General features: G+C 41.3%; 1 protein-coding gene across 1 annotated transcript in view; it reads right to left on the bottom strand.

Moving 5' to 3' along the window:
• Positions 1-11,614: 11,614 nt before the first annotated feature.
• LOC308296261 (breakpoint cluster region protein) overlaps positions 11,615-23,445 on the bottom strand; it is a 66,042-nt gene continuing 54,211 nt past the window's right edge. Inside the window, exons 15-23 of the mRNA XM_080739466.1 lie at positions 22,643-22,740; positions 21,777-21,908; positions 18,198-18,257; positions 17,768-17,877; positions 16,014-16,153; positions 15,539-15,673; positions 15,035-15,140; positions 13,248-13,410; positions 11,615-13,068 (exon numbers count right to left, since the gene is read on the bottom strand). Coding sequence (XP_080595592.1) covers positions 12,979-13,068; positions 13,248-13,410; positions 15,035-15,140; positions 15,539-15,673; positions 16,014-16,153; positions 17,768-17,877; positions 18,198-18,257; positions 21,777-21,908; positions 22,643-22,740 — 1,034 coding nt within the window. The 3' untranslated portion in view covers positions 11,615-12,978. The remainder of the gene's footprint in view (positions 13,069-13,247; positions 13,411-15,034; positions 15,141-15,538; positions 15,674-16,013; positions 16,154-17,767; positions 17,878-18,197; positions 18,258-21,776; positions 21,909-22,642; positions 22,741-23,445) is intronic.

Here is a 23,445-nt window from a genome sequence, read left to right as displayed (position 1 = left end):
ACCTGGGGAACATAGGTTGGACCCCCGCAGGGGGTACGTCAGAAAAACTAGAAAATGGGAATTAGTACTTTACTATTATGGTTAATGATAAAACATTGACAGCGTTTGTGTGAACCTGCTCATCTGTACTAACCAAATAACATCAATACCTTTACTAGTAGTAACAGTTATTGAATAGAAAGCAGTATTTATTTGCCATTTATTTGCCCTTATGCTGTTTTATTTTGAACATATTGGCATCGGAACTGGACTTTTGATGTCAATTTTGCAGTAGTCAGGGGAAGGGGGTACATGGCTTCAGATTACTCCAGCCAAAACAGATTGAAAACCACTGAAGTAGGGCATTCATTTATGAAAACATAGCACGTTGAATACAAGGTCTCTTGCCATGTTTGTATTTTCTAGATAGTCAGTGTGCCATGTCAACATGTTTAATGACACGCCATCAAAAATTCAGACAAATTTTGAGTGTCAGGAAATTGTTATAATGATCATTATAGACTCAAGCAATAACCCATCTATCTCGAGAGTTCAGGGTTTTAGTGAATGTAGAATTATGTGCAGGATGTAATTTGTGCAAATTATGTGACTTAATTTAATTGACCACATAAAAAAAAACATGTGATTTTAAAATAAAAACCCTCTCTCTCACACTTCTGCCAGTGTGCCAGTGATCACCCTCCCCTGTGCCATTGTTGTGCCTAAGGTTGCCTACCCCTGGTCTAGTGGGTTTAAGTGGCTACCTTTACACATTTCTGCCAGGAAGAGTTGCAGAGGGAACTGAATCACTGTTAATTGAGACAGACTGAATCAGCATGGCACTGCTGGTCTAGACTTACCTCTGAGAATATCCCCATCCTGGTTGGGGTAAAAGGCCAGTTTGAAGATGTGGTTCATAATGCTGCGTTCGATAGGCATCTGGACATCTTGCAACTGGTCCTTGCTAGTATACTGCCGGATGGCATCACAGACCATGGCACCATACAGGTAGTGCAGAAAACCCTCCACTGCTGCAGTCTTGTCATCAGCCGCTGTGCATCCCTGGAAGGCTGTGGGGGGAGGCAGGGAACAATGCAGTGAGCAATCAGTCTGTTGATTACCTTTAAAAATATATATAAAATAGAGAGAAAGTAGCCTATCTACAAGCTCACAATGCGCCGTATTGTGAGTTTGTAGATCGGCTGTTTTCACTACTTTTGTGCAACACTTGTATGAAGTAGGGCAGTGTTTCTCAAATGGGGGTACGTGTACCCCTAGGGGTACGCAGGGCGGGACCGTACCTATGTTCCCCAGGTTCTATGTTCCCCACTTTCTTACCACCTAACCCTACCCCTAACCCTAACCTCACTAAACTAATGCTGTTAGGTGGGGAACATAGAACCTGGGGAACATAGGTTGGACCCCCGCAGGGGGTACGTCAGAAAAACTAGAAAATGGGAATTAGTACTTTACTATTATGGTTAATGATAAAACATTGACAGCGTTTGTGTGAACCTGCTCATCTGTACTAACCAAATAACATCAATACCTTTACTAGTAGTAACAGTTATTGAATAGAAAGCAGTATTTATTTGCCATTTATTTGCCCTTATGCTGTTTTATTTTGAACATATTGGCATCGGAACTGGACTTTTGATGTCAATTTTGCAGTAGTCAGGGGAAGGGGGTACATGGCTTCAGATTACTCCAGCCAAAACAGATTGAAAACCACTGAAGTAGGGCATTCATTTATGAAAACATAGCACGTTGAATACAAGGTTTCTGCCTGAGAGCAAGAATTAGAGAGGGTATGTGTGTACAAAAGAGAGAGGTCAGCATCAGATCAGCCTGTGTCGCCTCTACATAAGAATGTGAATGATGGCTGCATAGATGCTAGCTGTGTTGTGAATCCACTATATATAGCCATTTGAAATGTGATGTCATTTTTTGTTCTGCTTGTCCTGCTTCCAAATGTGTAGGAGAAATCCTTAAATTAGAATTAGGCTACTCCAAGGAAAACAGTAAAAGGGTTTCTATAGGCTACACTATACAGTACATATAGCCTACCTCCTTTTGAAGACCAGCTTACTGCTGTTGATCTTGTTTGATAAAACAGATGTCTTGTATTATCATCTAAAATACTCAGCAGCACTGCAAATGAGAGAGAGAGGTGAACAAACAACAATAAATTCAACTTCCTCGCACAGTGATAAATAAACGTGCATAAAAACCATGCAGTCCTACACACTTCCCGGCTTGATGGTGGTGATGTGTGTAATATGTGCATGGCATCATCAAAAACGACTTCAAAACTCAATTAATTCACTGAAAGTTTCTTCAGAAAGTCATGTTAGATTGCTTACATTCATGGTTATTTTCCAGTAGGCAACCTTATGTCCATTGCGAGTCCAGTCACAGAGGCTGACTGACTGTTCTGTGGACATAAGGTGCTCTTTTCCCATAGTACACAACAAGACCTGGCTTAAACAAATCCTCTCTTAACCTAGCTCTGGTCCATCGCTTTCACCTCCCGCATTGCTCCCGGTGAAGCTCTGACAGACCCGTCGGGAAACGCATGGACTCGAGATTGTCGGCCCCGCCGAGCGCTCAATACTAGTGAAAATAAACAAAACCGTTTCACTACTCACCAAACCAAAGGTCGTTTTGCGTTGTTGAAAGTCTATTCTCCGCGGTGGTGAACCCCTCAGCACCCCACCTACTCTGTAAAATACATTATTTTTGTCATGAAATAAAACGCACACACCTCAGGCCACCTAGCGGCCACCGCAGATACAATGGTTCACAACCCGGAAATAAGCGGCGGTCGAGTTGGATGCACTTTATTTCATGCCAAAAATAATGTATTTTACAGAGTAGGTGGGGTGCTGAGGGGTTCACCACCGCGGAGAATAGACTTTCAACAGCGCAAAACGACCTTTGGTTTGGTGAGTAGTGAAACGGTTTTGTTTATTTTCACTAGTATTGAGCGCTCGGCGGGGCCGACAATCTCGAGTCCATGCGTTTCCCGACGGGTCTGTCAGAGCTTCACCGGGAGCAATGCGGGAGGTGAAAGCGATGGACCAGAGCTACTCTTAACCCTAATAAAACATAACCATCTCAACATAATGCATTTTTATGCATTTCTGACTAAAAGCCCAATGTATTCTAGGACCATTCCAATATATTATCAAACTTATCCGCCAAAAGTTATTCGCGACCTACCTGTTGTGATGGAGGGGGAAAAATACCTTATTACTACAAAGCATTCACCATTCAAGCTTCTGGCGCCCTCTACTGTTGACCGGTGGTCACTACTCTGGACGAAGCAAATGATTGGCGCAAATCCTACAACAATATAATTGTTACGTTTTTGGAAAATAGTATAGATCTACGAGGACATTTTGTGAACAAATAATAACAATAATAATAAGTACGCTCTTGCACGTTTGGGTATAACCTCGCGATACCAGGCTTTCTCGCGAGGATGAGTTGTTTACAAATGAAAATGCCTCAGCGTCGCGCAGCGTTCCTATTGGTCCGCTGCGCTCGGCAGCGGACCAATAGGGACAGCGCTCGAGCATCCTTCCTGTTTCAAACAGGTGTTCTTCGGATGATAACGTTAGAACGTTTAGTGCTCTTCTGAACTTCATTGAGAACAGACGTGCATTTTTAGCGGCTTCACCAGAGACGTTACTAACGAACCACTGCTGAGTGCTGACTGCTTGTTTACATCGACGCCTGTCGTCCATCTGTTGCTGTTGTTTCACCGGTCATTTCAACTTTTAATTTGATATTTTTAAACATTTGATAACACTTCTTTTTGGATCCCTAGTCTTCAGCTTGACCAACTGAACTGAGGTAAGTACGTTTGCTCTTCTTGACACACACACACACACACACACACACACACACACACACACACGTGTGTTTGAGGCTTGTTTGCAACAGTTGTGGGTCATTTTCAACCGTATTTCGGTTTCAGTACACTGTCGTGGTTGTTTGCATTTGTGGTTTCCATTTTGTTGACGTGGTTTACATTTTGTTGTGGTGGATAACGACGTTTGACTGAAATACGGGAAGCCGTTGTTGTTGAAATCACTGTCGCTTGGTGACGGTGGAGAGCAAGAGCAGCGTCAACAACACTGCGCTGATCTGTGAAGACCAACGCTACCAAGAGCCTAACAACTACTTTCACAGCACTTTGAATAAGTACTTGACAATGAAGAACACCCAGCCACAGGACGCAGTCGCCGCCTGCCAGCCTCTTCTGACAGACGACCAGAAAGTCGAGCTGCGCGACCGCAACATGGAGGTCAACGAGAAGAAGGGGAAGGCAGCCCGGAAGATGAAGTTCATCATCGCCGAGTTGTTGCAGTCAGAGAAGGCCTACGTGAGAGATCTGCATGACTGTCTGGAGACGTACCGGTGGGAGACGGTCAGTGGGCTTGAGGAGGTACCTGCAGGCATCCGCAACAAGCAACACATCATCTTTGGTAACATCCAGGAGATATATGACTTTCATAGCGATATTTTCCTGAGTGAGTTGACCAACTGTGAGCTACCAGAGGATGTGGGACACTGCTTTGCTACCTGGGCTGATGGGTTCCACATGTATGTGAACTACTGTAAGAACAAAGTTGACTCCAGTCAACTCATAGTGGAACACGCTGGAACCTTCTTTGATGACATCCGGCAGAAACATGGCCTGGGCTTCGCTAGTTCCATCGACTCCTACCTCCTCAAGCCTGTGCAGAGAATCACCAAGTACCAGCTACTGCTCAAGGACTTACTGTCTTGCTGTGAGGATGGAGAGGGAGGAGAGCTTGCGGATGCTCTTGAGTTGATGCTGAGTGTGCCTAAGAAGGCGAATGATGCCATGAACATCGCCATGTTGGACGGTTTTGATGACAACATGGATGTCCAGGGGGACTTGATTTTTCATGGCAGTTTCCAGGTGTGGAACCCCAAGACTCTAATCCGGAAGGTTCGCAACCACCACGTGTTCCTGTTCGAGAACTCGCTGGTCTTCAGCAAGGAGGTCAGGGACTCAGCTGGCAGAACTAAGTACAGGTATGTGAATAAAGTACTGACATCAGAGTTGGGGGTGACAGAGCACATTCGAGGGGACCCCTGTAAGTTTGCTCTGTGGGCAGGAAGGACCCCCGCCTCTCACAACCATACTGTACTTAAGGCATCCAGCTTGAAGGCCAAACAGGAGTGGGTTAAGAACATCCAGGAGAGAATGACACCCCTGAAGGAGCCTCTTCACATGCAGCCTCAGGCCTCGCTGCAGTCCAGCCGTCCAGGTCCGATGCTGTGGAAATGGCTGACCAGCTGCGTACGCAGACCCAGCCGGTGACAGCTCTGGGCTCGCCAGGGAGATCCTATTTCTTAATATGCAGAAAGTTTGTGGGAAAGATCCCTCAGGATGTGGGTGAAGGCAGAGCTTAAATACAAAGTATTTGAAGAGTGTAGGACTCAGCGAGGAGCCGAGTCTGGATAGCGGGAGCTGCTGAGACCGGGTTAGTGGAGTTGAGGCTTGCTGGAGTTTCCTCCTTGATGTCCATGTAGGGTCAGAGGTCGGTGTGTGGCGAACGGGTAAGAAACCACATACATAAATGCATCTGTCTGTCTTGTCAGTCGTGTACCACACAGGAGGTTCCCCGGACTGGAGGTGGAGGTCCCCCCAGTCAAAGTTGGTCAGTCGAGCCTATCTCCTGATCGCTACTGTTGCGTGTGGACGCGCTTCCAGGAAGGGGAACGACTAACACAGGCTATTTGTGTAACCTGAGCTGAGGTAAGAACATTTACTTTTTTATGTTACCTTTATATGGTTTAAAGTTTAACATGAAGTAGTAATTGTCATATATTAGAAATAGTTTTTGTGAAGATAAGGGGAAAAAATCAACAAAAATCTGTCTGTTTGTTGTGGACTGTGCTGGAGTTTCCCTGGACTGGAGGTGGATGTCCCCCCCAGTTGAAGTTGGTCAGTCGAGCCTCCCTCCTGATCGCTCCTGGTGCGTGTGGACTTGCTTCCAGAAAGGGAACGACTGTTGGCATAGATGGGCTGTACTGTGGCTGCAAGAAAACACTAGGCTATTTGTGTAACCTGAGCTGAGGTAAGAACATTTACTGTTTTCCGTTACCTTATATAGTTTTGTTTTACATGAAGTAGTAATGGTCATATTACAAACATTTTTTGTGAAGTTAAGGGGAAAAAATTCAACAAAAATCTGTCTGTCTGTTGGGGACCAATGCTGGAGGTTCCCGGAGTGGAGGTTGACGTCCCCCCAGTTGATGTTGGTCAGTCGAGCCTCTCTCCTGATAACTCCTGGTCCGTGTGGACGCGCTTCCAGAAAGGGAACGACTCTGAGGTAAGCATGTTTACTTTTTGTCTGTTACTTTATATGGTTTAGAGTTTTAACATCAAGTTGTTGTAGTCATTTTAGGATGCACCACTTGAAGGGGAGGCGTCATCAGTTTGTGATGTTGCTTGTGTGTCGTTAAATGCTAATGTTACATTTAAAAATGCTGATGCTAATGTTAAATGACGCACACACTTAAAATGTCTTCTAGTTATTATTTTATTATTCTCAAGAGGGGAGTTTGAAAGTTTGAACGTGTAGAGGACGCCTCAGTGCATTTTGATGATAGCATTGTTTATAATGTTGATGTTGATAGGTTGTTTAAGGTTAAGTTAAAGGGTGGTTGTTGACTTTTGTTCCTGTTGGCTGACTAGGCCTACTTGGTATTAGAAATAATTGTTTAAGATCTCATTATCATTTTTATAGCACTGAATTTCACCACTTTATAGGGTTTAGATTTTTAACTTTTTAACCAAGTAATAATGGTTTGTATTAGAAATATATGTATAGTTGTTGTACCAAAAAAAATGAAAAAACCTATAAAAAAAAAAAAAAAAAAACACAAAACTAAAACTAACCAAAAAAAGTGTCTGTCTATCTAATGTATTTTCACAGGTTTCTACTGACGTGGCTTCATCCTCTCCCTTTGGGGAGTCTGTCCTGCGTGCAGTATGTGTCATCACCACTCTGTTGGCCTGGCGGGCTCGCTCGAGCCGCCCTTCAACCCTGTGATGGTGACTGGCCTTGGCGTCTTGCGGGGCCAGGCTCTTGGTAGCGTCTTGCACCTGAGCCTGTCTATGGAGCACCTGGGTGTGGTAGAGATAAAAGCACTCTTCCCACCACCGCAGCAGTAACTGCGATGCCTCCAGCTTGGCCTGGCGCTCCATCAATCTAAACACAATTGGCCGTGTTTAGACAATTTACAATTGAGTATTTAGCAGACGCTCTTAACCCAGAGCAACTTAAAATTGGGGTGGAAAGCTGGCTGGATCAAGTGACCGTTCTTTTTGCTGCACTGCAGAAGCTACTGGCAAGTGTATATGGGAGGATGCACACAGTAGTTTATACATCCCCAGCTGTGGAGGTGTTAGTGCAGCAACAAGGACTGAAAGGACACTTGGGGACAGTTGGGAATTGACAACGACTAAATTGGGACTCCTCCGATGGATTGCCGCCGTGTAGTGGCGGGGGAGCTAATGACCCAATGACCCAAGCTTCTGGCAGGTGCTACCATCATGCCGGACAGCTCAAAGGGTATTAGGGATCAGACCAAGAGCAATCCATTGATAAAACTAACATGTTACAGAAATCACCACAAGAAACCAAAGCACTCCAGCAGACGTCCAAGGAGATGCCAGCCACAACAACTTTTGTGCAAGGTTGTATCCCCTCCAAAAGAATCCATTAGAGATGGAGCCTGGTATGTAAGGACTATTATATAAACTGTTATATGACTCATTATACCAATATTCCCTTAGTATTGTTGATGGTGTGCAGACCACCAGAGCTCTGCTGTGAAGGAAACTGAGGTAACACTTTACTTAAAGGTCTATAATGCAAATAAAATAACTGGTTATAAATGTTTACAATTATGCATAACAATGTATAAGCTTAGTGGAACAGCACGTTGTATTTTTCATTTCAAGGACCTCCAAATTGGTATGCATTTGGCTGCGAACCCTCATCTGAAAAGATTTCTGCCAAGGACCCCCATACATTTACGGTATTTATATAAAAAAAAAAAACTTTTCTCAAAACGGCAGATCGGTTATTTTCAAACAGCCAATGTATTTAGGGTTAAAGCTATTTAAACTGTTTGTGATGCTAATATGAACTAATGTAGCTGGGGAGCCCTTTCAAGGATTCCTGGGGGTCCCCGGAGAACACTTTGAAAACCACTTCATTGTCTGCACTACCTTACAGTCTAAATTGTAGATCAGGCTCAGACTTTCATTGGTAACTAAAATGAGTAAATGTCCTGGTTTTCTGTTCACACCACAGGCTAGAGGAGACCAACTGGAGGAGACAAAAAGAAAACGTCTCACTGAGCTGACCTCCACCCAGCAAAAGCTGTAGCCTACAACCGCACTGCAGACCAGGTGAGAGTGGCTTTTAGCACTGTAGATTTAACTGACTGGGTTGCAGAGAAGAAAGGGGCAGTCAAGTGTAAAATGATCCTAAAGATTAGTAGGCGTTGGAGTATGTTATGAACTCTGGTGATTCTGTCTGTCTTGGAATGGAACAGCAGGCCTATTAAAGCAGATTTCTTTATACAAACTTTTTTTTCTTTTTCTTTTTTCACTTCAGTTTTCTCTTGATAAGAACCATCTCAATCGCTATAAAGAAAACTATGTTTGTTTACTACTGTGACATGTTGGAAGTGAAAGGATGCAGTTGTATACATCAGTGGTTCTCAAAGTAGATAGACGGATACCTTTATTATCAAAGTGGATTCTAGGGACTCTGTGGGTTCCTTTTCGGGGGGTCTAAAACCAAATGGACCAAACAGGTCCATTTTGTTCCTTTTGTACACTATCAGAGTTAAGGGGAGACCTTGAAATTAAAAAAATTGGAGAAACACTGTCTGATATACATGTTTCTGACTTTGTTTGCGTCAATACAGCAGCAACGAGTAAGATTATCCCAGTCAACACTTTTCTCTCAATGCACCATACAGGAGTGGGTGTGCAATCAATCACAAAGTAGATTTATTAGCAATAACTCATTCATTATTGTGCTGTAAATAATGCATTTTGCTTTGTGAGGAAGCTGAACACTAACACTCCACCACCTTATGTGATGTTGTTTGTTTGTTCCCTCCACCTGCTGAATATAGCCAGGACCAGTGATGTGTCAGGAGGGACACATCACTGGCCATCGCTAAGCTGGGCAGGAAGAAAGAGGTGATTCTTTCTTTTCAGATGATGGATTTCTTCATATTTTTGTTTCTGTGGATTGAACATCAGAGTGCATTTTAGCTGATTTTATTTAGTTTGCAGTAAGACAATAGATGTTTGTTTTTCTCTGGCAGCAGAATAGTCGGCCAGAGAAGGCAGGAGGCTTATCCAGGCCTCTGTCATCTGTCATCTCGGACCAGTAGGCCAGCGGGCACCCTTATTCTTTTATGAAGTGATTGATGTAAAAGAAGACTAAATGGGTTCAGATGGTTTTTGCCTTTTCTGTGAGAGACATGTTGTCCTGCATTCATTCATCTAACATCACTTTTCTGTGTGTCTCTTATGTTTAAAGTGGACACTGTGAAGAAAGAGGACTGCTCATCGTGACTGGAGAACCCACTGCTTAACCCGCCTCTGTTTCCTTAGAACTCACCATTGCTCCCACTGCACACATGGACAACTTGGGTACTTCTATTCTCCTTTTTTACTTTTAACACTGAGAATTAAGACGGTTCAGTCTTACATTTATTTTCTTTTTTGGTTCAAAGGGCAGGTTGGATCTTTTGAAGGTTCTATAATCTGACAGTCCATGGGTCAATGTCATTTTGTATAGGCATATAAAGTTTCCTTTTCATGTAATGCTTAGCTACTCGGTTCTAAATTTGATTGTTCATTAGACTATGATATATTATTATTATTAGCATAAGTACTGCTTACATAGTGGCACTGAGAAGCATGACCCTACATTTGATCTCCCGTCTCCCAGTTGTGTGAAGTTACTAAGTACATTTACTCAAGTGCTGGTCTTACTGTATAGTAGCTACAGGTAAAGGATCAAAGCCCCTGGGGCTTGTTTGGTTATCCTTTAAGCATAACCTTTCACTATAATAAGTGAATTGGGAGAGATGATTTGAAAGGTCAAAGTTACAATGAAGGTCAATAATTTGCCTACATAATTGATGAAGAGACCGGAATAAGAATATTGGTTGGCCAGGTTTGCATGTGCATTTGATTATTATTATATAGGAAAAGGGTCATTGAAGCAGTTTTTCCTTCTGTGTTGGACTATGGAGATGTCATCTATGGAAAAGCTGCTCCTTCTGTCCTCAAGCCCCTTGATACAGTTTATCACTCTGCACTGCGTTTTATATCTGGTGAACATTATAGGACTCATCACTGCATCCTGTATGATCGAGTGGGTTGGCCTTCTTTGGCCGACAGGCGAAACAAACATTGGTACCTGTTTATTTTTAAGGTAATTGATGGGACTTTACCATTGTATCTTAAATCACTGCTGGATTGGAATCCTGTGACATATAGGACACGTTCTAGTGACTGGCTCACACTAAAGGTCACCAAAAGAAACACTGAATTAGGGAAAACAGCCTTTTGCTTTAATGCTCCAACCACTTGGAATGAGTTGCAACTTAATTTCAAGATATGTTCTCCCATAATAACTTACGGTCATTTTAAATTTTTGATAGTAGACCTACCCACAAGTGTCTGCAACTGTTTTTAAACTTGTATTGTGAATATTGATTGTACATACTGTTTTTTTTATGAATATTGATGTATCTCGATAACACTGAAAATGAGGGCAACCTCAACGTTTTTTCGAGAATAAATAAAGGTTTGAATGAATGAATGAATTCCTAGTGTATGTGGTAGCTTTTACTGACACTACTTTGCTACTGACAAACACTGCTTTGTCTCTGACTTGTGAATGTGGCCTTACATTTGTTGATTCTTTTGCTGCGGTAATAGTATTGAATTTGTCTTTTTAGAGGTATTCAAAAGCCTTGAAGTATTGAATTTGTACTTGGGGAAATGTGCAGATACCCTGATTCATTGTGTTTTCATCTTTAGGTTCCTATATCATACTAGAAAGTACGTACTAGAAAGTACGTATTTCATTTTAGGTTATGACAACTTTATTAAATAGGATTACTTAAAGTCCCAATTCTGCTAATTAGATACCACTGGATGGAGCTTTGATCAGATTGACAGTATTAATTGTCTCCTACCAATGAAGCATGAGTGCACCAAGTGTAATAAAACTAGATAAATCTGTAAATAGGCTGGGTCACCCAGAATGAATAACCTATATAGGACAGAAATCTGGGAACCAATTATCTTTTATGTATAAAAGACCAGCAAGCTTGCACCTTTGGGCAACTCCAAAGAACATATTTCAACTTCTCATGACTTGTGGATAAAATGAACAATTATTTTCTGATTTGGGGTTATTTTGGTTTGTAAACTGCAATAGAACAGAGACTGTTTGATAAACATTACCCAAGAGTTGGTTAGAATTCCCACATGTTTATTTAACAACTGACAGGAAGCAGCACAAGATTCATGTAATCAACATTTTTATTTACATAAATCATACATCATTTGGTAGTGCTATTCTTGTATTACGGAATCACAGGGAATTGTTGCTTAAATTTACATGAATCACAAGCATTTGGGGCTATGGGAGTGCTATAAAGTAGCTGAATATTTGTTGGGACGGTTTTTGTTTTGTTTTTCTGCTCTAAGCAAGCACATATCTTCAATTTGCTTTGAGCATTTTCATAGCAACAGTAGGCAATGAAATACAAGCAGTGTAGGCCTATGAACAGTTAACTCTTAACATCCCAGGACACTTTGCAAATGCTTTGGAAGTCTGTGCTAAAACAATGCTAACAGAGAACATTTTGTAACGTGAAATAAGCATTCGTTTATGTGACAGCGGACTGGATTTACCCTATCATGGTAAACTAAAACCCTATAAGCCAAAGAAATGGAGTAAGCAATGCAACATATTTGTTGTCCAAATAAACCAAGGACAACATTGACTGAAATAAAAAAGTGACATAAGGATGCAGAGGACGACTACAAAGCAATACGCCGCACAGATTTACATTCCATGTGTGTAAAAGATTAGATCTGTCTGGACAAAGCCTCTCTGGGATTCATGGTTGCTAATTCCTGGAATTATTTGATCTTTACTTCAGAAATACCCCCTCCCAAAATGCAATCATGTGCCACGTGCACGTCCTGTTTGGTTGCACACCAACATAAAGGGCCTTTGAGCTGAGTAGGGCAATATACAAATTGTATAACGGAGAAAGAAAAACGTAAAAATGTCAGGTCAACATGCCTGCATGTTGTGTGTGTCTCATGTCTCATACATTAAGCTTTGTACAAAATTAAGAGTGTTGTAAACATAATAAAAATGTTCCTATTGGTTATCAGCAGGGAAACATTGGCACAGGTACATTTTTTTTTAACAAACGTCAAACGTTTCTGGGTGGAAATGAACATATACAGAGAAATATCTACCCTTCCATTCACCTGCCCATCCATTCAGCCATGAATACAAAGCAAGGAGCTCAATAACAGCTTGGAATGGGGAGATTATTAAAATAAATTGTTCCAATTAAAGTTGTAAATTACATACATAAAACAAAACAAGGAATGATGTGTATTGACTGTACATATGTTGGTGTTTTGCGAGACAGCAGATAGGTAAACAATAGAATACACCAATGCACATCAACAACACTATGGTTGTGGTGTAGCTGTTTTCCAGTTAACACTGTGTGGCTGGCTCCACCTGGTGGCTGAACTGAGAGGCATCTCCAGTAATCCAAACAATGACGGCTGCTCAGTAGCCTTCAGCATTCAATCAGCAGCATGGATTCTGGTTCTGAACTGGAAGTTCACCCTTTCTTAACAATTCCATGTTCGTGCTATACTTCAGTAGAGAAGAGAAGGCTCTGACGTTTGCTGTCAGGTGTTGGAATGCTCTCAAGTTGAAGGAAATACAGTAGGACTTGTACCTGCGGAGATAAAGGAAAAAAGCTCAACGGATGCACAGGATACATACGTCATTTTAAATTAGCTAAGACTTCCTATGTTTGTTTGTCTTTTAGTTTAACATTATATACATCATACAATCAAGCCAAAATGAATGAAGAGATTTTTAATACAAAGACAGAAAAGAACAAAAACACCTTACCTGAGACATAACTTCCAAGGACCAGCTGTCATTCATAGAGATTGGCTGTGTGGAATTGGTTGAGATCTTGCTATCTTTTTCTGAGGGACGGAGCAAAGTAGGACCAAAGACTGTGGCCAGGTTGTGGAATGACATCTTGTTGACAATCTCATTTTCAGAAATCCTATAAAGCACAAAGGAAATTCACGTTTTAATTTAACAGTTAATGAATAATCGCAGTAATCACAATAATCTTAGTGGAAAATATTGGGGAGAACTTTTTATTTAGCTAGTACTGGTAGCAATCGTCCCAATTCTTCTTGTAATGTGGATCTTCTCTAAGTCCCATCTAGCATTGATCTTCCTAATTACATTCAGGCAGTCTTTGCAGCCAATGCACCGTGAGAGGCACACAGCATGTTCTGCTTGATTGCAGACAAGCTTATTTCCCTTGAAAACCTGGAATTTCATCATTTTAGGGGCAAGGCCACTTGGCCTTTCTTGTCAATTGTTTGAGGGCACAAATACCAGGGGAACAAGGCCATCAAATAATTTGTTTTGCAGAAATAAATAAATAAATAAAAATGTGTTGTTTTGTTTAACAAAATAATAAACAAAAAAATGGTATTGACAAATTAAATTTCAAATATTTGTACAAACTCCTGAGCAAAAGGTAATATATATGCTCAACCCTCGACTAACAAATTGCTGGAATTCTTTCAAGATAGGGATGGGGAGTCAGGAGCATTTAAAAATTCTCAACAAAAGACACTTGATTTGAAAACTATTGACAAGAAAGAGGCAGAGGAGAAAACTATTAAAGGACAACTTTAGTTTTTTTACAACAATGGTTCATATTTTTGATTGTAATTAGAGAAAAGAAAAGGTGTGTTAAAATGTTTTAATTTGCTGCTTTCTATTGTTTGTTCTATTGGGTGGGGGCATGCGTACAAGTGGCTAAATATGTATTTTTAGACACAATAAGCCCGCAATTTCTTACACCAGCCCCCATAAGTCACATCTGCCCATGAAAGATTGCGGTGCATCTTGGGAATGGGCTTATTGTGTCTAAAATGCATATTTAGCCACTTGCATGCAAATCAAAATAGTTAAAATCACTAAAATTATCAAGGGTCCTGGAAGGTCCTGGAAACAATATCTATGCATTGTCTTTGGTTATTGATTTTGTTAATACCTCTGAAATTAATGAAACATGGCCCAAATTGTCAAATATATAGAGGCAGAAATTGTGAAAATAGCCGATCTACATGCTCACAACGCCTCGCAGCGCGAGGCGTTGTGAGCATGTAGATCTGCTATTTTTACAATAGAACCGTGTTATACAAAATTCCTCAACTCTTAGTGCTTGTCAGGGTGCCGGGTCCCCAGTTAAAAATGGTTATTTCGGGGGTCACGGCCTGAAAAGGTTGAGAACCACTGGCATACACTACCTGTCTTTGGGCATTGCGCATAGGAATAAGCGACCTGTTATTGAGCTGAATTATTGTTATATAGTCCTGGAAATTGGGTTAAATATTCTGGAAAAGTTTTGGAAAAGTTTAGGAACCCTGTATACAGTATCATCACAATCAGATGAACCACTTTAACCCTGTTTTATACGTTGGATATTAAAAAAAACTAGCCTATCTATAAGCTCACAATTGCGATGCATTGTGTGCTTGTAGATCTGCTATTTTTTTAATTCTTTTTTTTTCTTTTTTTACTCGAAAACATGTCTTTGTGCCAAGGACATTTGTGGTCAAATAACATCACTTTGGAGGTCCACGATATGAAGTGTTGTATTTTACCTCTTTAGGTGATCGAGCAGGAAGAGGAAAGTCACCAGATTAGGCTCTGGGAGAGACAGTAATAGGTGGAGCATACAGCTCTCCTTGGCCACACTGTCTGAAAGAGCTGGGACAAAAAAGGAAAATCAACTGTAAAACCATTATGCAGACTGTATGAATATTGATTGGCACAGCTCACTGGGTAGAGCATGGCACACATACTGCAGGTTAGGGGATGTGTCTAAAATGGGCTACTGTTATGACTTTTATGTCATGTAGCGTTGTTTAATATATCTTTTATCAATGTTGAATGTCAAATTATTTTTATTTACTTTCAACCTGGCATCCATCATTGTGGAACATTTTCTCAGTGAAAATGTTCAAAGAAATCTACACATTTTCCACATTTAAAAACATATTCGAAGCTCCCAACAAGTCACATTGTGTGGTGCATAGTGAGCTGTAGATCAGCTATTTGGGCTATTCATCATACGACAAAGTATGGGTGTGAAAAGAGCAACTGACCTATGCCTCCAGCAAAGTTGGGGTACATGTCATCAGTGAATAGGGGCTCTGGCAGCTCGCGGAAATACAGCTTCAATGTTCCAGCAATGGCATTCACGTCCATGTCTCGCATCATGACAGACACATCCTTATTGTCTATTGACAGGAATGAGGAGGGAATGATGAAAAAAAATCAACAATTATTTGTTTCATAGTGTTCACCATGCAAACTTTCTTTACTTTTCTCTGACCTAAAACGTTACAGTACTTGACACTATATGAATTCTCTTAATATTGTAAACCCCATCCAGCTGGCACTCCAGGTGGGTCAAAACAAAACATAAATATTTGCAAATAATATAGTGACATCAACCTAGGTTTATTGTACTACTCCATGAAGAAAGTAGTGCAGTAGTTTGCACAAACTACTGCACTACTGTAGTTCGCACAAACATGAATCACTTTATATAAAGTAAAGCATCTGAGATGAACACACTTGAATCAAATGCAGCCTTCAGTGCCTGGATATCCGTGGCCACTCCAGACACTCTGTAGATTCCCACCTCCTCCATTCCTCTCCTCTCTATCTCTTCCACACACTGTTTAACAATTAGGGGCACTTTGGAGCGCTCTCTCCTGTAAAAGACACACATGAATAGAGTAGTAGGTTAATACTAATAGGTAAACTGGGACCTCTAGTGGCGTATTGCTTTATTACAAGATATGTAATCTATTGGGAATGAAGTTAGGCATTACAAATCTGGATAGAATTCAACAAAATGTAGGTCTAAAATGAAGGGAGGTGAGCATGTCATAACTCCAATGACAAAGAACAACAACCCTCCCTTGCTCTAAAACACAAGATAGGTTTCTGATTCTGAAACCTGTGTAGAAACTTGCCTGAAATAGCACAAGGCATAGTATCAGCTTTTGTGCAATGTCAATGGAACAGTATCTTAGGTAGAATGTAAACAAAGTGCCGGTCTGACAATGGCCAAAATTATTATTTTATCATTATTTTACGCTTTTTGTGGTCATTTTTGAATAGAAACACATATATGAAGCTTATTTTTTAATAAAATATTTTCGAAACATAATTTTTATTTTAGCATCCGTTTTTCAAGAAAAAGTTGACTATAGCTCCTTTAACTCCATGCTGATATGGGGGCTAACAACATTTTACAGTTCAGCATGACAACCAAATAAATAAACAAAATGAACAAAGGGAAGCTGTTTTCAAAAGCTATTTCCGGTGCATTCAGGGTGGCATGGTGGATCAGTGCTCAGCACTGTTGCCTCACAGCAAGAAGGACCTGGTTTGAACCTGACTGGGGCCTTACTGGAGTGGAGTTAGCCATTTCTACCCATGTTCACATGCGTTTGCTCCAGTTTCTACCAATAAAGGTTGCATTTTTAGCGACATGCTGTACTGTCGTCGCCCAAGGCTGGTCTCAGAGCTGGAGCCTTGTGTTTGCAGCTGGGACACAAATGCTTTGGTGCGCACCCGGGACATACTAAGCCCCTGATTCAGCCCGGGAAAAAGAGTTGTAGAGGCCCTCATTGCGTGCTATAGAGAGAGATCTCTCTCTATAGCGCTGCTGCTACTCAAAGATTTGCCATTTCAGATCATGACAAGTGACAAGACAGTGGGCCAATTACATGAGTTATATTTCGTCATTGTCGGGTGGAAACCTTTTATGTCCAAAATCATTTTAAAAATGATTTAAACTAGTGAAAACAGCCGATCTGCAGTAGATCTGCTGTTTTCACTACTTTTGTGCGACAGCCTTGTATGATTAAGCAGGGCTTTGCTTTGCGAAAAAATTAAAAAATGTGAAACTTGGAGATACGAGGTTTCTGCCCGAAAGTGACGATTTACTTTGTTGGCCGCCCAGCCCCCAAAATGGAACGAAGGCCGACATTTTATTTATATTTTTTTCCTAATGGTCGGCCTGGACCGGCCGGGAATGAACCGGCCGTTCGGGAGTTGTCCCGCTTTTTCCAATGGCCAGCACGTCCCTGGTGCGCACACACACAGCCTTAGAATGGGTTCAATGAGGACAAACTTCCCCACAGGGATCAAAAAAGGAAACGTGAAGTCTCCTTTGCTTTCCCAAAGTACTGTAGTTTCCCCTCTCAGCTTTGCAGCGAAGGTAGGCAGTGTCCAGTTCTTTCAAGCACATGCTTCCTTACTGTTAGCTCATTACACACCGACAAGCAGCTCGTACAAAGGTCAAGATGTCAACTCACTTTGTCACCACGCTGATTTTCACTCCAAACACACCGGATTGTTTCCGCGATGGCATTCTCTTCAGACTAAACTCTCTGCTGGTGAACTTCATAGACAGCTTCACCTCAACCTGAAATGCAGAAAAGAAGCGTTAGTAAACAGCAGGCTAAGATTGGATATCCATTTAGTGACAGTCAGGTTACAAACTCTGTCTTATGGCTGATTTATATATGTGATACAACTGTGACACACACACACACACACACACACACACACACACACACACACACACACAAGGCACCATCTATTATTGCAGATGGGATATATTTTATTTGTGCAATGAACTATGTCGCTACAACTTAAAAGAGTAGCACAGTGCGTAGAACAAATCGGATCTAGCAAATATAGGCATGTACCATATAATATGTAAATACTGTAAATAATACTTACCCCGTTCATGTTGATAACTGTCCTTTGCCAGTCTTTGTTCTCCAGGGTCTGAGGATCCAACTGGAAAATATTAAAGAAACAGTTTAAAAACAGACTCAATTCAATCAATTTGAGAAGTCGATTCTCCAAAACGAAGTCGAATATTTGAGAATTAATTATTGTGGTTGCCCAGAAAGGCAACACATTATAGTCCTGGGGAAACTTTATTTATTTCTAGGGTAACTTTTCCGCTGCCATTAGAAATGAACAGACAGACAGGCTTCTGTCCGGGATAGGGAGTCAATAGGGAATCAATGGGAGTGGGAATCAATAGGGAATCAATTGGTCGAGCTTCACTTGACAGTTAGCTTACTACAGAATGTAGTCACGTAAGCAACTGTCAGCAACCACACTTGTAATTTCCAAATGCATTCTTTCTAGTTTCAGTTACATTTGCAGACTAGCATTTTCATATTAATATTCAAAGCAGAGTACATTCAATATTGTCCTGTTTGGACTTAGAGGCCTGTCTTTCATGAATCACAGAGATTTATTAATTGGTTCATCACCTCTGATCAGCTTTATATCTCCACCTCCAAACATTCAAACTGGTTGAGAATTAATCATACCAACAACCTGCGTTATGACTTCATCCCCTTCACTTAAGCCCCCTTGTGTGAATCAATGCTAGAGACCTATCCTAATCACCTGACTAATACAGAGTTTTATTTACTGTGATCCGTAAAGGCATTGTGGAAACACAATGTCCTGAATGGTTGGATAAGAGATCTGCTTATCCAACATGGCAGATGTTGTCTTGTCCAAGAAACCAACAGACATCATCTCATATCTGATAATCCTCTGTTTACTTTAGTAGTCAATATTCTTACATAATACTGCAACAGTGTTCTTAACAAACATGACTCCAGTACAGGCTATTAGTCTCAGAATAAACAAAATTCAAATAGTTTTGATTAAATGCCGTTTTAAACGTGCTGTGTGAATCAGAGAGAGAATGAGAATATAATCTTAACTTTCTGACTTCATACCAAGCCCTTCTAATAACAGATCACATCTTTTTTTCACTAACAACCAAAGTAATCCTGGCATCCCATTATTTACCTTCGGCCTAAGCAGAGTGTTGCAGACCTTGTCCCAGAGTCGAGTGCCTATTCTTGGGGATTTCCTGGGAGCCATGTCCCCCCTCTCCTCCACTAGTTCACTGCTGTCGCTCGTCTGTTCCAAACTCAACTCACTTGGACAAGTCTCAGTGAGTATTTAAAACTCTCAACTCTTGCCTGTCAAACCTCCAGTTTCACTTAAGTCGTTGTAAGAAACCACCACTGCACGCCAGCCATGTACAGTATCAATCTTCAGAACAAAAGAAATCTCCATCTAAAAAGAGTCCCTCCCCATTCCCAAGCATAAGGCAGCCATTTATCCTGCTTGCATCTAAGAAGGGTGAGGCTCTTCATAATATATTTCCATGATCCCTTCCAAGTCCTGGCCCACTCAGAATAACAATACAGTAAAAAGAACAAAGCAGTATCAGCCTACTACCGACCATGCTGGTTCGGTGTAGTTCTACCTCCCAGATGGATTGTTGGATTAAGAGAATCCCCTCCTACCCTCATTACCGACTCGCTCACTCACTCACGCTTACACAGCTGATCCCTTTGACGACTGGTTCAGCATCGCAGGTGACCTAGTACCCAGGATCCTCAGAGCCATTTATTATTTGGTGTTAGAGAACTTTAAGATAGCGCCGGTGTGCATGCCATAAGTTTGCCTTTTATTTGGTTCTTCTACTGTTCTATCTGCATCTCCATCGGTCCATATTTAAAGCCATAATATGTCCATTACACAGCCACATTCTTCCTCCAGAGTCCACGGTCAAGGGCCATTGACACTGAGCACAATAACTATAACTTTAACTATAACTACAAGTATACAACTATAAAAGTATAGTTTTGAAAATCGTCAAGTGGATGGCAGTGTTCACACAGACTATAAAGAAATACAATGGTGAACGATATAGTTATAGTTAGTTATCTTTAGTTACCATGCCCAGTGGGAATAGCTCTTTCCACTTCCTACAGAACACGTCTGACCTGTGCCAGCTTTCACTGCTGCAGTTCTTGTCCACTTTACCATATCGTCGTTGTCGGGTGGAAACCTTGTATGTCCAAAACCGTTCGTTTTCATCATTTCAAAAAAATTAACTAAACTAGTGAAAACAGCCGATCTACAAGCACACAACGCCTCGCACCGCAAGGCGTTGTGTGCTTGTAGATCTGCTGTTTTCACTACTTTTGTGCGGACGGCCTTGTCTGATGAAGCAGGGCTTTACTTCGCGAAAAAAACGTACACATTTGAAACTTGGAGATACGAGGTTTCTGCCCGACAACGACGGTATGCAGTGGTGACAGAACATTATGCTACTAATTTAATAGCATGTGCTACAAGGCCACCATCTGTTACGTAAGCATGACCAATACCAATAGACATGAGTCAGGCCAAAGTGTCATGAGGTTATAGATTTGAATATAAACAAACATGGATACTTATGGAAGGCAAAGAAAGACACTTTCACCCATTATAACGACAACTATCAACAAAGCCTAAACAAAGGAGAACATGGCACAAAAGGGAAAGCAAGCAGGTGTTAAACGATTTGCTTTTTGAAACAATTTGTGCAGTCTTTGACCAGGGGAGATACTGACGGCGAGATACTGACGGGGGAGATACTGACGGCCCCAACCAACATATGACGGTCGTAGCGGTCCTATGTTTACTAACGTGCGTACGACGTCGCCGATTTATTTGGATCCAATGCAATCCGCCAACTTTAAAGCCCCTTTTCTCTGAACCTATGCCTTTCTGGAAGCGAACAGCCTCTATTTACGGCCGGAACGGTCCTTCTAACTGACGTTAGCTTAGCTGTATGCTAGACATCTTTCTCTGCATGGAGTTGGCGTCATCTGGTGGTGAGTAGAAGATGTTGTTTGTGGAACTATTTGCTGTCGTCGCGGAAGTTTTATAGGCAATAATGATTGTAACTTAATATCCTTGCAAGTTACAACTATGTGTTTTCTTTCATGTATACGGAAAAAAGTGGTAGAAAAGCTATTTACCACTCGGGGTCGGACATTATGCTCTGATAATGTCCTGTGTGAGGGTGTTATCGGACTCGGCTTCGCCTCGTCCGATCACCCCCTCACACAGGACATTATCAGAGCATAATGTCCTCTCACTCGGGGTAAATTGCTTACATCTACATGCTCACAACGCCTTGCAGAAGAGGTTTGGTGTAGAGGGGAAAAAAGAGCACACTAAGTACAAAATGAAAGGTCAAGTTAATTATGTATTGACGGTTCAAATGGGTAAATATCTGAAAACACAAATTGACATGAATCCAAAATACACTGATGATTATGCTGTCAAACGATTAAACAAATTTTATATGGAATCTATGAAAAGGTTGTGGGGGTCCCTGCTTCATCTCTCTCTCAACTAAGGGGTCCTTGGCCTGAAAACGTTGAAGACCCCTGCCTTAGAATGTTAGTAAAGCCATTTACTTGTGGTGTCTGTAAATGATACCTTTATCTGCCCCTTGGCCATGATCCGATCTGTGTTCTCTCCATCGTCTTTGCTCTGCTTGGTTTTGCTGTAGCACTTCTCGTAACACAGCAGCCTCAAAGTCTGAGAGCCCTCCAACTCGATCTCAAACTCCTGTACGGAGAAAGATATGGTAAAAGGCATGTTGGGAAGAATACATCTTTTCCTATAACTAGCCTTCCCCCCGTGGTGTGAAGCTGGGAGTGCGCTGCTTGTTGACGCCCATTTGTGATGTAAATCGCATCACAGGACAAAGCCGCCTACAGGCCAAAATTTGGGAAAATATTTTAAACATTTGGGGATTATGAGAAGTAGAGACACATTTGAAGGTGATAAAGTTGATGTTGGGCAAGGTACATGCGTTATTGATTTTTGTATTATGTTTTTTAGACAATTGAACAACTGCTGAACGTGGAGTTACAGATGGAAACACACACAAACTTTTTGGGGCGATTCTGATTAAGGTTGTGGGATGATATGCCCAAACATCCAGGCAAAAGGCTTGTGAAGCATGAATGTCCCTCATTCACTTATTTGTTATAATCTTTAATTTTTTCTTTATCCTACTTTTTGTTGTTGTTTTGGGTGATAATGCAATCCGTTTATCATTACTGTATATTTGATGTTTGTACAAAAGAAGCTGCTACTCATTCTAATGCTTCAATCAAAAATCAAATAAACAAAGTAAAAAAAAAAAGCATGTATGTCCCTCTGAATACAGTCGCACCAACATACAAACCTCAGAGCTGCTCTGGGGAAAAAAATCCTGTCAGCCACTGACTGAGAAATAATTCCACTAGTTATAGATGTTTAGAGAGGGTCATTCCGTCCCAGTTTTACACTCTCACCTCGTTCCAGTTGGGTTCTGTTGAGTCTCTGTAAACCCGTGTCTTCGCCTTGTTCACAAAGTAACCAAAGGAATCCAACTCCAGAGTGCAGTACAGGTCTAATGGGAACACGAATGGTCACGAGTAGTTAGAATTAATACAGCTGAATCCATATCAATAACGCTGTAACCCCATACTAATGGTCTCTGGGAAAGGATGCTTCAAAACTGTGCTCTCGAATAGGGATGGGACGATAAGCGATATTATAGTTTATCATGATAAAAAACACTCAGGATAAACGTATCATGGAGATTACATTTATTGTGATATCTTCCTCCGTCATGCACTGGGATCAATTCAGCTTTTATTTGCCGAGCTGTATATCCGGTACCACTTAAACCCTCTATAATTGGTAAAAGGTACTTATAATATACGTACTTGATACAGTCTTTTTTTTTCACTCAAAAAATCGCCGATCTACAAGCTCACAACGTGTCACGTTGTGAGCTTGTAGATCGGCTATCGTTTGGCACATGTTCTGCCCCAGGATAATGTATTTTGATTATCGCGATAATATCTTAAATCGTGATTTCTTTGGTCACAATAATCGTGATATTACATTTTCATATCGTCCCATCCCTACTCTCGAACCACACGCACCCCCCGCACACTGCCGGTCTAGCATCCTCACTCACTATGTCCTGTATCCTCCCTACTCTATCTATATCTCACCCAGATTTATTTTTGTTTTGATGCAAGAGTGGGCCGCTTATTCACACTCATTTTCTTTTTGTGGTAACATGTACAGTTAAGTGGATCATAAG

This window comes from Nannobrachium achirus (genome assembly GCF_963921795.1).
Source record: "Nannobrachium achirus genome assembly, chromosome: 12".
Lineage (NCBI taxonomy): Eukaryota > Metazoa > Chordata > Actinopteri > Myctophiformes > Myctophidae > Nannobrachium > Nannobrachium achirus.
This window is presented reverse-complemented; position numbering and strand designations above follow the sequence as displayed.